This window comes from Bubalus bubalis, chromosome 10 (assembly GCF_019923935.1).
Source record: "Bubalus bubalis isolate 160015118507 breed Murrah chromosome 10, NDDB_SH_1, whole genome shotgun sequence".
Classification (NCBI taxonomy): Eukaryota; Metazoa; Chordata; class Mammalia; order Artiodactyla; family Bovidae; genus Bubalus; species Bubalus bubalis.
Genome location: NC_059166.1, coordinates 12090923 through 12109169, shown reverse-complemented (window position 1 = coordinate 12109169; position 18247 = coordinate 12090923). Strand labels below are relative to the sequence as shown.

The window sequence follows — 18247 nt, the reverse complement described above, 5'->3', positions numbered from 1 at the left end:
TTTTCAATTATGATTTCCTCAGGGTATATGCCCAGTAGAAGGATTGCTGGGTCATATGGTAGTTTTATTCCTAGTTTTTAAAGGAATCTCCATATTGTTCTCCAGAGTGGTTGTATCAGTTTGCATTCCCACCAACAGTGTAAGAGGGTTCCCTTTTCTCTACACCCTTTCCAGCATTTATTGTTTGTAGACTCTTTGGTGATGGTCATTCTGACTGGTGTGAGATGATACTGAGAGAGTTGATTCTTAGGTACGTTGATAAGGAGGAAGGGGTCCAGGGCTCTCAAGGAGGAGAAAGGGACAAACGTTTTTTTCCTACATTCCTTCATCTTAGTCACATAAGACTTTTCTTTAAGCCCAGAGCTAATGATTATACAACAAAACAACTGTCTTGCTCAAGGGTATGTTTTTCCTTAAGCTCTGTACTAATGATGATATGATAACAATGTATCTTGCTTGAGGACATGTTTCTCCTTAACAGGAACCTTCTGACTAATCTTGTTGTATTAGGATGTATGTTGTGGGAGTGGGTCTGGTAGTGAGGGGGGCATTCTCCATCCCTCTTCTGATGTCTGTGTCAGAAGTTTTCTCTGTCCTTCTTCACTGGAATAAAACTTTTCCACATAAAAGCTCTGAATAATCAAGCCTGGTCCCTGATCCAGAAGCTAAGTCTTCTTTGGAGATCATGAATCTGATATTGTTCACCCTAAGCTATCAATACCTCACTGTAATTTTGATTTTCATTTCTCTGATAATGAGCATGTGTTTATTAGCCAACTGTATGACTTTGGTGAAATGTCTATTTTTGTCTTCTGCCCACTTTTTGGTTGGGTTATCTGTTTTTCTGGTATTGAACTGCATGAGCTGCTTGTATATTTTAGAAATTAATTCTTTGGCAGTTGTTTCATTTGCTATTATTTTCTTCCATTCTGAAGGCTGTCTTTTCATCTTGCTTATAGTTTCCTTCGTTGTGCAAAGACTTTTAAGTTTAATTAGGTCCATTTGCTTGTTTTTGTTTTTATTTCCACTACTCTAGAAGGTGGGTCATAGAGGATCTTGCTGTGATTTATGTTAGAGAGTTTTCTGCCTATGTTTTCCTCTAAGAGTTTTATAGTTTCTGGTCTTACATTTAGGTCTTTAATCCACTTTATTTTTGTATATGGTGTTAGGAAGTGTTCTAATTTCATTCTTTCACATATAGTTGACCAGTTTTTCCAGCACAACTTGCTGAAGAGACTCTCTTTTCTCCACTGTATATTTTTGCTTCCTTTGTCAAAGATAAGATGTCCACAGGTATGTGGATTTATCTCTGGGCTTTCTATCTTGTCATTGGTCTATATTTCTATTTCTGTGCCAGTACCATACTGTTTTGATCTTTATAGTAAAATAAAAATCTAAAAAAAAAAGCACAGAGAATTCTGAAGCAGAAAGGAGATCAGTGGTTTGACTCGAATTCTACTTAGCTCTACTCCTCTGAAGCTCCCTTCTGAGTCATTCTTTTGTTTGGAAAATATCTGTTATTTTGCCTTCACTTTTTTTTTTTTGGCCTCCACTTTTGCCCAATAACTTCACTAAGCACAAAAATCTCAATTTATAGTTATGTTCCTTCAGCACATTGAAGATATTACTTCATTATCATTTGGTCTCTACTTCTGCTTCTGAGAAGGCAGCTGTCAAATTTATTGTTGTTTATTTGTAAGTAATTTAGTGTTATCTTTCTGGTTACTTTACGATCTTATGTTTTACGATGATGCTTCTGGATGCTGAATTTTCTCTTTCTTCTCTTCTCTTTCTTTCTGTTCTGTTCTTCTTTCTTTCTTCTCCTTTTTTCTTTCTTTCTTCTCTTTTCCTTTTCACTTTTTTTTTTTTTTTGCTTCTTCTTGCTTATATATTCTTCTAGGTAAACTTTAGCATATCTAGTATTTCAAAAAGTTTTAAAGAGAATTTAAATTTTGATTGTAATTTTATTTAATTAATTTGGAACAAATCAATATTTTTGGTATGCTTAATATTCCTATTTAGGAACATGTTATTTCTACCAAATTAAAAATGTCTCTTTGTAAATGTTTGCTGATTATCAAATCACCTTACATAATTCTTGTCAGATAAGTTTATGTTTGCTATATCTTTGTTTCTATTTTGAATAGACAATATCGTTTTAAAAAAATCTGTATTTTCTATTTGATTATTGCTGCATTAAAGAAATCTACTGATTTTTTTTTGTATTTTTACTATCGAGATAGGTCAGATTCTACACGGTGTTTAAATAAATAACCTAAAGCTCAAAACTAAAAACGGATGCAAATAGGAAGGATTTTTTTCAAATGCAGCAAAATCTTTTTTTTTTAATTTTTTTTTTAAATGTTATTTTATTTAACTTTACAATATTGTATTGGTTTTGCCATATATCAAAATGAATCTGCCACAGGTATACATGTGTTCCCCATCCTGAACCCTCCTCCCTCCTCCCTCCCCATACCATCCCTCTATGTTTTGAACAATTTTAGGTTTATAACAAAATTAAAAGAAATCTACAGAGACTGAAACCTATTTTTAATGACAAGTATACCTATTAGACAAATTTAGTTGACTAGAGAGTACATTTTATTTACAGACAGGAAAAGAAAAGTAAGAATTGAATATAATCAAGAGAAAATATTTTAATATATTTATTTTCCTGCTAAAGGTTAGATAAACATATTTGACTACAGAAATGCCTAGTTGTAAAGGCTAATCAAATTTAAATGGGGAAATAAATAGACAGAAAGATTTGGTGTACTAAAATTTGTAGAATTTGGATGATATTCTCCAAGGAATAATTAAAGATACTAATAAATTACAATGCAGAGTTAGTAGAAATAATTTTTGAGACATCAGGATATACCTAACTTTTCCCCTAGAATATAGTTAAGTGTATACCCTAGAAATTACAGAATCAGCACTATTATTTGAGGATAAAGTAAAACAAATGATCAATTTATAATTCAGAAATACTTGGAAGAGCTTAAGTGGCTGCCTAACTTTGTAGAAACAAATCAGGTCAGACCAATTAAATTCTGTTCTATGGCAGAATGGCCACCTACAAAGATAAGAAGCATTTGTAAAACATAATCTGTTTTAATTTCAATAAATATTTTTGTTTCATTGTATATTATATCTTATTTTTAAGCTAAGACAGTATAGGGCGATGTGCCATTCTCAATGGTTAGGTATCTTTAATATGTTCCCAACTGGGTGCTCATATTAACAGGCAGTAACAAAAATTAATCATGGAGTCCTTTGGATTTAATAACTTGAATCTAAAGAAAGGAGTCTAAATTTGAACACTGAACAAAAGATTTGAGGTAAATTGAGCTAAATAGTAGTATTAGTATTTGGTGATAGACTTAAAAACAATACTGAAATATTAGAAAGAAAAATTCTAAAAAAAGAATTGATACCAGTAGAGAAAACTATACAATATGAAAAGTATTTTTTGAACATTTTTTGGATAAAACAGTTGCATGGCATGGAGATACTGGCTCAATAAGAGTATAAAATTAAAAAAAAATTCCAGTATGTTTGTGGGGTAGAAGTTGAGCTGAGGTTAAGTATCAAGATGATCATAGATCAAAATGTGATAGTAACAAAAAGTAGTTATTAAAAGAGAGAAAGAAAGAAATGTGGAAGGAAAGAAAGAAAGAGATGCAAACAGAATTTAGTTGTATTGAAAAGCATATGGCATCCAAGCTCTAAAAAAATCACTCTTTTATACACTACTAGTCATGCTTAGATTAGAATGTTACATCTCATTTTAGTCAACACATTTTAAAAGGATGTGAAGAATGAAAATGGATTTTGAAGAAGGGCAACAAGAATGATTGAAGTGCTAGGGTATATATCCTTGGATGAAAAGTTAAGAGTTCAGTATTGTTTGGACTAGAAAAGGGATAGGTAAAGGATGGTTTTATTATCATTTTCAAGTTAGAAAGGATTTTTGTGAAAGATAACCCCCATTGGTGATTTCTCAGATCTATAGAGGATGAAAAAAGCACAAAGGAGCTTAAGTTTAAAGCAGAAAAGATCAGGTTTGGATACAAGGCAGATGTCTCTGCCATCAGGGAGATGAAATTTGAAATGACTTCTAAAGGAGGCTATGAGCCAAGCAGCCATGCCGGTCTCCATTTGGACGTATTGTTAAGCATGAAAACAAGCTTGGGAAAGATGACCTATATCAGGGCTCAGCAAACTACTGCCTACAAGTCAAATCTGGCCCACCACCCATTTTCGGACAACCCATGAGCTAAGAATGTCTTACATTTTAAAATTGTTGAGAACAAATCAAAAGAAGAATATTTTATGACAGAAGAAAATTATATGAAATTTGGTTTCAGTGTCCATAAATAAAGTTTTGCTGGAACACAGCCACCTCCATTTGTTAAGATACAGGGGCTACTTTGGTGCTTGCAACGGCAGAGTCGAGTAGTTGCAACTGAGACCATACGGTCCACAAAATCTAAAATAATTATTATCTGGCACTTTTGGGGAAAAGTTTCCTGACGCTTGACCTATATGATTGTAGCCACTTACACAACATGTGGATTTTTTTTTTTCCTCCAAAGTCTAGAAGCTTTCTCTGTTGTAATAGAAGTGAACCCCTCTGGGGTCAGCGGATGAATATACGCGGCACATTTTTTGAAGTATCTTTGAGAGAGCTTTGGGTCCACAGAAGAACACGCCAATGTTGCTGCTGCGGTGGAGGTGAGACAAGAAGAGAAAATGTTACACAGGGCAAGGCCAGCCAGCAGCCAAGACAGAAGGGTACAGTTAGCCAGTAGCCGTGGTTGTGACTTGACGTATTTTTCTCCACCCACTTTCTTTTTTCCTTAAAATCTTTTCTCCTACTTTTAGCACCATGTTCTCTCACAGGTTCCCAGAATCCTGTTAAGCTCTGTATCACAAGATGCTGTGGGATATAGATAGGTGATGTGAAGAAGGTTGAGGTTGGCAGGTGCCATTATGACAGATGAAGGCGTTTCATTATAGAGGTGATATTGGGTGGAATTTTGGTCGTGACCTTGATTAGCATTCTCTTGGATTGCTGACTAGAATGTCACCTCCCTGAGAGCAAGAACCTGGTCTGTCTTACTCATCTCTGTAATCCTGGGTAGACAACCAATATTTGTTTGCTGAAGAAATGAATAAATGGCTCTGTTCCCTATTATCTGCATGGTCTTGAGCAAGACTATGAACCTCAATCTCAACATGAGTTGAACTAAGATTATAGTGACTACTTGGTATGTTTTATCCAAAGCAAAATGAGATAATGCATTCCAAAAGGTTTAAAAAGTGTTAGTTATTGCTATTTTTCAACTCTGCCTTTTCATAGTTAAGATCATCTTTACAAAAGTTCTAGCAACGTTTGCTTACTTCTCCTGTTGGAATTACTTTAATTTTCAAAGAAGGCCAAAAAGAAGAGCTGGAAAGGAAAATCACATGGCTGAAAATGAGGTCACCTCAAAGTTGTCCTCTTTAATTATGGCATTTCAGAAAACAGTGTTGAAGGGTTGTTTTTGCATATAATGAATGTCCCAGGGCTGCTCCAATCCCCTGAAAACACAATTGCTGGCTCTCCTTATATATAATGAGTTAGCACCAGGATTCAGGTTGTCTCTGAAAAGTGGGAGCGGCCAGTCTCTACAGGGACTTAGAGAAACCGCGATTTCCCTTATCTTGCGTTGTACTATTCCTTGTAACATTTTCTAATCTCTGGCACAAGCTTAATTAGAGGGTTCGAGTCTGGGTCAAAAGTCCTCATACTTTGCTAGGCATAAGATTATCTAGGCAGATTATTAAAACAGAGTCTCAGGCTCGAATCCAAGGAGTGCATTTTTAGCAAGCCTCCCAGGTACTCTTAAAGCACATGGGCCCTATGAGCTATCCTCTGAGAAACACTGTCTTAGAAACACTTCAGGACCAGCCTCTATAACCTCATTCTTCTTAGCTCGTGTGTTAACATGATTCTCTGCCATGTACTGAATCCACATTTAATTATGTGTTCCTGAACAATAACAGCCATGGTAGGAATTGATGGTTCAATGACATTTCAAACTCTAGCTTCAAAGGAACTTATCAAGTGGATTCGTTGTAAATGACAGTATGTTTAAAATGTTTAAGTATTATTTTTAAAGAGATTATTCCTATGGCTAAATTTGAGAAAACACTTTTTCAGGAAACATTTCCCACTGAAAAAAATATGAGTTTATGACTTAATGAAGTAATTTAAAGGTGTTTATGGGCTTCCCTAGTGGCTCAGACAATAAAGACTCTACTTTCAATGCAGGAGACCCGAATTCGATCCCTGGATTGGGATGATCCCCTGGAGAAGGGAATGACAACCCACTCCAGTACTCTTGCCTGAAGAATTTCATGGACAGGGAGCCTGGTGGGCTAAAGTTCATAGGGTCTCAAAGAGTCAGACATGACTGAGCAACTAACATACATGGAAATATCAGCCAATGGTTGAGAGCTGTTGATTCATCACTTCATTGATGGGCATGTTAATTAGCTTCCCAAAGTCCTCCTTTGGGGACTTTGTCCACGGCGACAGTTCTATACCAAACTCCTAAGTGCCTCTGTGAGGGTTAGATCAGACTTAGCACGTAGTGAGCTGTCAAGAATGGTTAGCTTACATTGCAACCTACATTATGTCTTCCTGCTCCACGAAGCTGACCACAGGATGTGTGTGACGTGCGCTGTTAACTGAGCAGTGATTACAGACTTCCTGGATCAGCACTCTTGCACTAGGATTTTTTTTTTAATCTGAAGTGTTCATCATTCTTTTTCTTAGTTTTTTTGCTTTGTATTGGGGTATAGCTGGCTATAATGTTGTGATGGTTTCAGATGAACAGTGAAGGGGCTCAGCCATACATATACATGTGTCCATTCTCCCTGTACTCCCCTCCCGCCCAGGCTTGTACTAGGTTTTTTGAGTTCTGGACTGCCGCAGTTTGAATGATAGATGGGTCAGGCAAAAGCCTTCCCCTTGAGGAGTCTGATGCCCAGAGGCAACCTTGCATCTATGTTCAAAGACACTGTTATGGGTGGTGATATTTTTCCATTAGTGTACGTGTCACCAAAGAGATTGCCCACTGGTCCGTTCCCAACAGGCTAAGGTTGCCCTTTCGTTTGCAGCCACGTGTGACTGTTTGCAGATCATGAAGATGCTCTTTGATGCTCTGCCTTTAAGACTCCATTTCAAAGGATTCTGATTGCTGGCTGCCAGGTGTAGCCCTGGTGTCCCCAGCAGTTCACAGCTACCCTGCCTCTTTTGAAGCTGCGGCTATAACACTGCACAGCTGAGTACACATGTTTCTGTATTTATATAACTGTCATGGTTATGTAATCTCCAAAAAGTCTCACAAAGGCCCTTCATCACCTACCTTCCACTAAGGCAGAAAGGCCAGTCCTTCCTTAGCTCTCTGTGCATTATGGGCCCCATACATGGCATTCTTTTGTGTGCCTTTCTTCCCTGCCTCGGCGTTTGTGATTTCAACTATGGACCTTTCTCATCACGAAGCCTCACTGTGAAGCAAGGAGCCAAGAGGCCTCACAAAGTAGAAAAGGCACTGATGTGGCAGCATTTTTTTTTTTTTTTTCTTTTATGAGGCAGTGGACAAGTGCAACAGAACCTTAATGGGGTTGCTAAAGAAAAAACATTCTTCTATAAAGTTTAATTACCCACGAATGCTCAGAATGAAAAAAAAAAAAAGATTCTCTGTAAAAGAAGTATAAAAACACAAGGCATTATTCTTCAGTTTACAGCCTGCAAGTTGCAGAGTTTGCACACACGGGAGGCATTGGACTGGGGACAACATTAGCAGCATTGATCAGTCTGGGCATCTGACTTTGATGGGGAAAGGACAAATTTTACACAAGCTGCAGAGATGGTTAACATTAACAGCATTTTTAGCTCTGACAAACAATAAAGAAAATTCTCTTCTTCCCCTCTTATTTGCTAAATGACTATTGTGCTCATTTTTTTTGTGTGTGTGTGGGCTTGATGCATTTTTCAAAACAATTTGGTGATGCCATGCATGAAAGGCATCCAAAATGTCACTCCCCGGGAGGTTTCTGGCCAGCAGATATATGGGAGAGCGAGTGTAATCCTACCACCTTGCTCTCTTCCCAGGTTCTCCCATCTTGAGCCCTGCTCTCTTTAAATTGCATGTTTGTTTTTATGTGTTGGCTCTTATGCTTGGTAAGTTATAACCCTATAGGGGCAGACCCTAAACCCCATTTAAAAAAAATCAAATTACTTTATGCCCTGAGTGCACTCTGCAAATAAAATCGATAAACAGAAGCTTCCTGTGGATTTATGGAGGCTTAGAAAGAAGACAATGAGAACTACAAGCTCACCATCAGACAGTGGACTCACTATCAGACTTGTATTTAATCTTTTCTAGAGAATGCTTTTCATTAGAGAAGCCTCCAAATAATTCATCTCATAATTACATTTTGTACACCTTCCTTTTTGTAACCTGAGATGATAACTGCGTTGGGCTTTTTTTTTTTTTTTTTAAACCCGCCTCCCGATTATTTGTATCAGCCTCCTCTGCTACTTTTCGCTGAGACCTAATTACTCGGGGGTTGATTAGAGGCTGCAGGCGTCCTTAACGATGTTTGTGCATGGCTGACACACTTCCCTAGCTCTTCCCACCAACTCCATCCTCTTTGGTGAGTCATCACGCTTGTCCCAGATTCCTCATCCTTCTCATGGTCCCTTCAGTAGCTAAAGCTGGTGACTGGACTTGGCTCTGAGGAGCACAAAGTTGCTGCCTTTGAGAGCATCATGGTTACAAATGTGTGTTGTTGTTTTGTGTTTGCTCAGTCATGTTCAACTCTTTGCAACCCCATGGACTGTAGCCCACCAGACTTCTCTGTCCATGGAATTTTCCAGGTAAGAATACTGGAGTGGGTTTCCATTTCCTTCTCCAGGGGATCTTCCTGACCCAGGGATCAAACCTGCATTTCTTGGGTCTCCTGCATTGGCAGGCAGATTCTTTACCACTGTGCCACCTGGGAAGCCCCTCATGATTAAAATAGGGGAGAGAAATGAAAGCAGCTGACTTGTAGTATTGGATCCCCATGGCAGAGCTATGTTTCTGCCAATTGGGTCCCCTCCTTCCTCTGATAAAACTTTGAAAACATACACCTCACACAGAAATACATCACACAGAAATATCCTAATATTTTTGCTGTATCACCTGATGCGAAGACCTGACTCATTTGAAAAGACCCTGATGCTGGGAAAGATTGAAGGCAGGAGGAGAAGGGGACGACAGAGGATAAGATGGTTGGATGGCATCACTAACTCAATGAACATGGGTTTGGGTGGACTCCGGGAGTTGGTGATGGACAGGGAGGCCTGGCATGCTGCGGTTCATGGGGTCATAAAGAGTCAGACACTCCTCAGCAACTGAACTGAACTGAATGCTTCAATAGATAATTCCCAAAGAGAATTGAAGAATAATGATAAATTTACCTTGTGCTCACCCACCTCCCTAATCCCACCTCCCACAAATGGAATAATGCCACCAATTTTCAGTGAATCTTCACTTGATCTTAACAGGAGGACTGGATGTCTTCTGATGGAAAGATATTATTTATGTATGCTGACAATGCCTGGTCATAAGTTTATGGTGGCTTTCTTTTTCTCTTGAAGCTATAATTTGTTTTGTGTGGAATTTCTACCAAAGTCTATTTCTTTGAATATTCTGAGCAATTTAGTCATATAAGGAATGTTTACGATATCCTTTTAGACAGACAGACTTGTGTGCTATAATCAGAATGTTAATTTCTTAAAAATATTATTCAAAAACATTTTGTGCATCAGATCAGATCAGTCACTCAGTCGTGTCCCACTCTTTGTGACCCCATGAATCGCAGCACGCCAGGCCTCCCTGTACATCACCAACTCCTGGAGTTCACTGAGACTCACATCCATCGAGTCAGTGATGCCATCCAGCCATCTCATCCTCTGTCGTTCCCTTCTCCTCCTGCCCCCAATCCCTCCCAGCATCAGAGTCTTTTCCAATGAGTCAACTCTTCGCATGAGGTGGCCAAAGTACTGGAGTTTCAGCTTTAGCATCATTCCTTCCAAAGAAATCCCAGGACTGATCTCCTTCAGAATGGACTGGTTGGATCTCCTTGCAGTCCAAGGGACTCTCAAGAGTCTTCTCCAACACCACAGTTCAAAAGCATCAATTCTTCGGCGGTCAGCCTTCTTCACAGTCCAACTCTCACATCCGTACATGACCACTGGAAAAACCATAGCCTTGACTAGACGGACCTTTGTTGGCAAAGTAATGTCTCTGCTTTTGAATATGCTATCTAGGTTTGTGCATATGTACACACAAATGAGAATCGGGAGGGTGTGCACACAAGCAAATGTGGCTCCAGGTGGACACATTTACTCAATTTAGTAGAAAGGTATTTTTACATTTCTGAAAACAATGAGTGGTCTAAAATGCATTCATGTAGCATGGATCAGAAGCTCCCAGTCATATGGTAAGTCGGCATCTTTCTTCACTTTGGGGTTATACTGTTCTAACAAATGGTAGTATTCTTCTATTCTTTATTTTTTCTTCCAGAGAAAAGAAACACTTCTACTAAAGCGATTAAAAAATGGTCAGATCTTCTAAGTTTTTATCATAATTAATTGCATAAAGTTTTACACCTACAAGGCATGGTGAAGTTATTAGTAGATAAGTCAAAAGTGGCAAACTATAGATATTATGTGAAAAGTAAGATCAAAGATTGAAGTCTTATGGAATATCATTTTATTCAATTAATTAAAAACAACAGACCTACAAATCCAGAAGGTTGAGCACACACATAATATGTGTTTATCAAAAAGTAGCTAAATGTGATAAAGATATATTTATTTTCATTCTGTCTACCTTCTTGGAAACATTTTTCCTGATTTTCTGAATATTTGCCTAAAGCTTGGAATCACAATAACATCTACAAATAATGATATGTCGCTCCCATTTTTGTATAAGACATGCATTTCTAAAGATTAATAAGACACAGATATCAATGTGTGTATTTAATTAACATTTATATTTTAATTAAGAGAATAGTTTCCATTGTTTGTGAGTTTAGAGTAATTTTCTGTGCTTGTCTAACTTAAGCAACGTACAACAATAGTTACATGCATGTCAGTTTGGCCATGTCAATAAAAGACTTACTTTTTCCATGTCCACTTATTATTTGTTAATCTTCTTTTAAAATTATACTTGTGCTTTTGTTATACAGCTGATACAATTATGAAAATTAATTGCACATAAAAACAACAGAGTATACTTCCCTATTTTCTACTTTCTGTCTTTGATCTCTTTAAAATTTTTTCTTTCCCGTTTCTTATTTGTATTCATTTTGATGCCCATCAATTTGTTTCTCTATTACTGTTATTTTTGCAATTTTCTGCTTCCTTTATAGCTTGCACTGTTCTCTTTGATCTGCTTCCCTTCAAGCTTTATTTTTGGTGCTGTTTTTCATGTTCTGTAAAAAAATATTTTTGCCCCTCTTCCCTTTATTCTTTTGATTTAACTCCTTCTTCTTAGAACAAGAACAGACTCCTGCTTTAAATGAACAGGTAAATGTTTTTGAAAGAGTAAGCCCTAAGAATACTCCGCTTTGCACAGATGAATAGAAATGGTTGAGAGCCTACTTCAAAGACCCTCAAGAACAAAGAACCTTTTCTGAGGCCATGAACAAATCCACCAATTCTTTCTGGCCCATCTTTGCCAAAAGATATGAGCTAATGACAGGACAGACCTGTCTTGTATGAGTAGCCAATGAGGCTTGGGAACAAACATCTCCTTGACATAATCGGGGGGGGAAACATACTGTTTATGTCTTTAATAACCATCTTGAGGAAAATTAATGTGACTTTGTTCTTTGTGCAGAACAATAATTGAATTGTGTGTTTTATTTATAACTTGGCAAAGGCCGGGATATTGAAATACTTCTCAATATTAGATTTTCTTGTTTAAAAATTAGATTCTATTGGCATTCTCTTTCTGTGATGTCTTCATGAAAAGCTTCATTAAACATAAATCTTCTTTTACACAGCAGAAAACAAAATTACTTTAAGGAGGTCATTTAAAAAGTCTTTTGGAAGAGTAGTGCTAAGCCTTCTACTGGTGACTTGTCTTTTCCCAGGAATCTGGCATTCCATGAATAAAAGGATAACTGAGCTTTCCTAACCAGTGAATCCCAAAGGAAATCAACCCTAAATGTTCACTGGAGGGACTGATGCTGAATCTGAAGCTTCAATACTTTGGCCACTTGATGTGAAGAGCCAACTCATTGAAAAAGACCACGATGCTGGGAAAGATTGAGGGCAGGAGAAGAAGGGGATGACAGAGGATGAGATGGATGGCATCACCAACTCAATGGATGTGAATCTGAACAAACTCTAGGAGACAGTGAAGGACAGAGAAGCCCGGTGGGCTACAGTCCTTTCAGTGGCAAGGAGCAGGACATGACTTAGTGCCCAAACAATAGCAACAGCCGTGACACATGTCTAATGTTAATTACATTGATAGTTGAAGTTGTGTAATAAGTTGCAGTGTTAGAGAGTCTAAGGTTGTTACAGATACACTATTTTTAGAATTATAGAGGCTTGATTCAGTGACTTCCAAACCTTGTTTTTTTTGTTGTTGTTGTTTTGTTTTGTTTTTAAACTCTGGGAGAGATGAAGTCTTCCGTTGGGAAGAGAGTTTCCATAAGTCTTGTGCTGAAAAATTCAACTGGGCTTTAAGTACATGTATATACTATACTTCGATTATGGCTTTTGAAAAGGAATGAGCACATGGTTCCCAAGGCAATGAGAAAAGTGACAGCTATATGATTTTCCCACTTTCAAACTGTTCTCTACTTCTCACTCCCTGCAAAATCAGACAGACTCAATTCTCAGCACAATGCAATGTGATTTTGGAGGTAGAGTTTGTGCAAACACAGGTCTACCCTCCATCTCTTGATGCCGTGTTTCTGGTTTACACCTTTCTGAGGGAAGGGAGATAATTAAATGGTTTGCTCTGAAAGGTCTTCTTACTGGGCTGTAAACTTCATATGTAACACAAATAAACAAATACCGTGTGAAGCATCAATAAGGGACAATCAAAGCTATGGTTTTTCCAGTAGTAATGTATGGATGTGAGAGTTGAACCATAAAGTTGGAGCACTGAAGAACTGATGCTTTTGAACTTTGGTGTTGGAGAAGATTCTCGAGAGAAGATCTCCTTGGACAGCAAGGAGATCAAACCAGTCAATCCTAAATTAAATCAACTCTGAATATTCATTGGAAGGACTGATGCTGAAGCTGAAGCTCCAATACTTTTCCACCTGATGTGAAGAACCAATTTATTGGAAGAGACCCTGATGCTGGGAGAGATTGAAAGAGAAGTGGGCAGCAAGAGGAGAAGTGGGCAGCAGAGGATGAGATGGTTAGAGAGCATCACTTACTCGATGGACATGAATTTGAGCAAACTCTGGGAGATGGGGAGGACAGAAGAACCTAGTATGCTACAGTCCAAGGAGTCACAGAGAGTCAAACATGACTTAACGATTGAACAACAACAAAAACAGCACAGAAAAGAGCAGTCTTATCTATAAAAGCTTAAAGACAAAGATACACATGTCCCTGTCAAAAGCTACAGTGTGGGAATGTTAGTCCCATGATAATTGAAAACTGAGTGTAAAACATTTATCAGATGAATAATTTTTTTTCCAAAGGAAGAACATAGCAACCTGATCCATGGCCTCCTGGATCATGCCAGGAACAGTGTCTGCAGTCTCAGGGCCTTGGCACATGCTGCCCTTTTGCTTTTTCCCAGTTGCCCACATGGCACACTTGCCAGCTCTTTACCTCCTTCAGGTCTTTCCTCAAAAGTGGAAACTATTCTTTAAACAAAGACAATATTAGGACATGCTGCTTCCAAGACCTGTAGATGATGTGGGTTCAGAACAATGACCGATTTAGACAATATATATAAATAACAACAAAATCTTTGTATTAGTGCTTTGTACTTCACCAAGTTTTTCAACATACTATGCATTTTTAAATTATGAAGATAAAAATGTGAATGTATAGAATCATGCATGTTTTACACTGGGCCCCAAAAGCTCAAACAAGCTCCCTTGTTTGTCACATAGTCAGTATCTTCCAGAATCAGAAAACACAGCCTTCACTCTTGTCTTATGGTCCCAGAGCAAATGCTCTTCCTCTTCTACGATGAAGTTTATCATATAGTAGTCATACTTAAGTTTTTTTATTAAAACTCATCTCACACACTAGCAAAGTAATGCTCAAAATTCTCCATGCTAGGCTTCAACAGTATGTGAACCATGAACTTCCAGACGTTCAAGCTGGATTTAGAAAAAGCAGAGGAACCAGAGATCAAATTGCCAACATCTGTTGGATCATTGAAAAAGAGAGTTCCAGAAAAACATCTACTTGTGCCTCATTGACTATGCCAAAACCTTTGACTGTGTGGATCACAGAAAACTGTAAAATTCTTAAAGAGATGGGAATACCAGACCACCTTACCTGCCTCCTGAGAAATCTATATTCAGGTCAAGAAGCAACAGTTAGAACCTGACATGGAACAAGAGACTGGTTCCAAATCAGGAAAGGAGTACATCAACGCTGTATATTGTCACCCTGCTTATTTAACTTATATGCAGAGTACATCATGCAAAATGCAGGGTTGGACAAAGCACAAGCTGGAGTCAAGATTGCTGGGAGAAATATCAGTAACCTCAGATACACAGATGACACCACCTTTATGGCAGAAAGTGAAGAAGAATTGAAGAGCCTCTTGATGAAAGCGAAAGAGGATAATGAAAAAGCTGAGACATTACCTTGCCAACAAAAGTCCATCTAGTCAAAGCTATGGTTTTTCCTGTGGTCATGGATGTGAGAGTTGGACTATAAAGAAAGCTGAGCAACAAAGAATGGATGCTTTTAAACTGTGGTGTTGGAGGAAACTCTTGAGAGTCCCTTGGACTGCAAGGAGATCAAACCAGTCCATCCTATAGGAGATCAGTCCTGAATATTCATTGGAAGGACTGATGCTGAAGCAGAAACTCCAATACTTTGGCCACCTGATACAAAGAACTGACTCATTGGAAAAGAACCTGGGAAAAGATGCTGGGAAAGGTTGAAGACAGAAGGAGAAGGGGACAACAGAGGATGAGATGATTGGATGGCATCACTGACTCGATGGACATGAGTTTGAGCAAGCTCTGGGAGTTGGTGATGGACAGGGATGTCTGGTGTGCTGCAGTCCATGGGGTTGCAGGGAGTCGGACTGAACTGAACTGAGCTGAACTAATAGTTGATAATGATAGCAGCTAACAATGAACTCAGAGCAGTGTTTTAGGCCCTTTAAAATTCACACAGTTAATCCTCACAGAAGCCTAGGAGGTAAACAGTTTTATTATTTTCAGTTTACGGAGAAGGGGATGGTCAGAGCCAAGTTAAATAATCTGTTCAAGGTAAATTGGTATTAATGATGGAGCCAGGATTTACAACCAGGTACTCAGACTCCTAAATTCCTGCTTGGTTTTAGAATATTTTTTTCTGCTTTGCAAGATATGCTTTAGGTACAGTTTACAGTTTGGCATAAGTGAATTCTCCAGTTGAGTAATTACAGATCAATTGTGTTTACCCAAGATTTCTTGAAGGCATAGGCAGTTTAAGAAATACCATCTTCTGGACCTAGAGATTATCATACTAGGTGAAGTAAGTCAGAAAGAGAAAGACAAATACCATATGCTAGCATTTGTATGTAGAACCTAAAATACGACACAAATGAGCATATCTATGAAACAGGAACAACTCACAGATGCAGAGAACAGATTTCTGGTTGCCAAAGAGTAGGAAGATGGGGAATGGAAGGTTTGCTAGTTTGGGATTAGCAGATGCAAACTAGTATATGTGTCGCATGAATAAACCACAAGGTCCTACTCTATGGCACTGCTGCTGCTACTGCTAAGTCGCTTCAGTCGTGTCCGACTCTGTGCGACCCCATAGACGGCAGCCCACCAGGCTCCCCCGTCCCTGGGATTCTCCAGGCAAGAACACTGGAGTGGGTTGCCATTTCCTTCTCCAATGCATGAGAGTGAAAAGTGAAAGTGAAGTCGCTCAGTCGCGTCCGACTCCCAGCGACCCCATGGGCTGCAGCCTACCAGGCTCCTCCGCCAATGGGATTTTCCAGGCAAGAGTACTGGAGTGGGGTGCCATTGCCTTCTCCACTGTATGGTACAGGGAACTATATTTAGTAGCTGTGATAATCCATAATGGAAAAGATTATGAAACAGAATATATATATATATAACTGAGACACTTTGCTATACAGCAGAAACTAACACAACATTGTGCATCAACTGTACTCCAATAACAATTAATTTAAAAAATAAATAAAGATAAATATAATCCCTAAATTCTTTTTCAGCTCTATTTCTTTTGGCCCACAAATAATCCATCCTAAAAATCTAATGCAAAGACATAGTAGAGGCTACTTTGATAAGTAAATAAATAAATAAAAATAAAAAAGGAATACCATCTTCAATTGAGTTTAAGTATTAAAAATTTTTAGGGCTTCCCTGGTAGCTCAGTGGTAAAGAATCCACCTGCTAATGCAGGTGATGTGGGTTTGATCCCTGGGTCAGGAAGATCCCCTGGAGAAGGAAATGGCAACCCACTCCAGTATTCTTGCCTGGGAAATCCCATGGACAGAGAGCTACAGTGTATGGGGTTGCCAAAGATTCAGACCTGACTTAGCGACTAAACAACAACAATGACAAATTTCAACGCAGTTGACACTTGTCAGATATTGGAAGATGGTCATGCATAGGTTCGTGGTTCCTGAAATAGCCCATGATTACTTTTTCTAAGGTCAATGTTTTACTCTAAACAAAAGGCCCACTGCTGTGGATTAACCGGTTTGTGCTCGAGAGCTGCTTTCCATTCCCGCAACAATGGAGACTGTGTCTCTCCTGGAGGCTCCCAAGAGACAGAGGAGAGAGAGCTGCTCACCTGGGGTGACTGAAGGCAACCTGCTGGAACTCATGATTCCAGTTGGGTCTTCCATAGTAGGTTTTCTGCCTTAATCCTGTAATCACATCAGCATTTTCATCCCAGTGTAAAGCTATGTGAAAGGCCTAAAGTAAAAATTGTGGTATCAGATGGGTGTTCAGAGGGGGAAAAAAAACTTTAATAAATAAGGATGATGTAATTATGCTCATTTGTAGATTTAACACACAATTATTTTTTATGGGAAATTCTTTGTATTCCACCTGGGCACTATTGAAACAAAGTGCCTTCTATGTGGTTGACATGCAGAAACGTGAGCCTGGAAAGATTTTTCTTGAGAGGATGCAGGTAATATAGTGAAAAGGGGTAAGGCAAAGCAGATACTAAGCTACCTTTTTCCTGCCAAATTTCTCAAAAACTAATCTCTAGCTCTGCCCCTGTTCACTTCACAGTAAACCTTAGGGATCTGAGAAGGGCCCTGACAGATTAAAGTGATAGAAAATGCCTAGAGTGAAGCTGGATTTTACAGTTAGATCTGCCTTTTGGAGTGAAACGATCTGTGTTCAAGTTCAAATGCTGGGAGGATGTTGAGTCTGGCAGGCAGAACAAGTTGCCAGACCTCGTAAAGGGCAAGATTAGAGCTCTGTGGCCAACGGTTTGCCTTTAAATTGCACAAAAGCACCCAGGCATCAGGTAGTTGATAAGTCAGAGCCTGGGGCATAGCCATGCCTAGTGATGAGTTTATAAATTGCTATCATCTGTTTCAGCCCATGCTGAACTCTGATAGGTAAGAAGGATTCTTGCTTCCTAACTCCTGAAATCTGTGTTTGCTCTGCTCAGGCCCCTCCAAAACTCTTGAGCTCATGGGTTTTACCCTTGGGTACTTCATTTGTTCAATTCCTCTGACCATTTGGAGTAGCAGCACTGCAGGGCCCAACTCTTACCCCATGATCCTGCAAGACTGGCTTCCCTGGCATGCTTCTCATCGGTCTAGAAAGCAGCCAGGGATAAGGAGGCTGGGCCCTAACAAGCTAGTAGATGACGGAGACTTTGGTGGAGTCACAGAAATCCAGGCTGCAAGGAGTTGCCATTAGGCAAGTCTGAGCCCAGGTAGCAGGGCTACTGTAGGAATTGAGCGTGGGAAGAGGACTTCAGGCAAGA

The 18247-nt window shown here is 38.9% G+C and overlaps 1 protein-coding gene across 1 annotated transcript in view; it reads right to left on the bottom strand.

Annotated features, from left to right (window-relative positions):
- Positions 1-4601: 4601 nt before the first annotated feature.
- Positions 4602-18247, bottom strand: part of NOX3 (NADPH oxidase 3) — a 66693-nt gene continuing 53047 nt past the window's right edge. Inside the window, exons 12-13 of the mRNA XM_006074367.4 lie at positions 17090-17214; positions 4602-4729 (exon numbers count right to left, since the gene is read on the bottom strand). Of these exons, the coding sequence (XP_006074429.4) occupies positions 4603-4729; positions 17090-17214 (252 nt within the window). The 3' untranslated portion in view covers position 4602. The remainder of the gene's footprint in view (positions 4730-17089; positions 17215-18247) is intronic.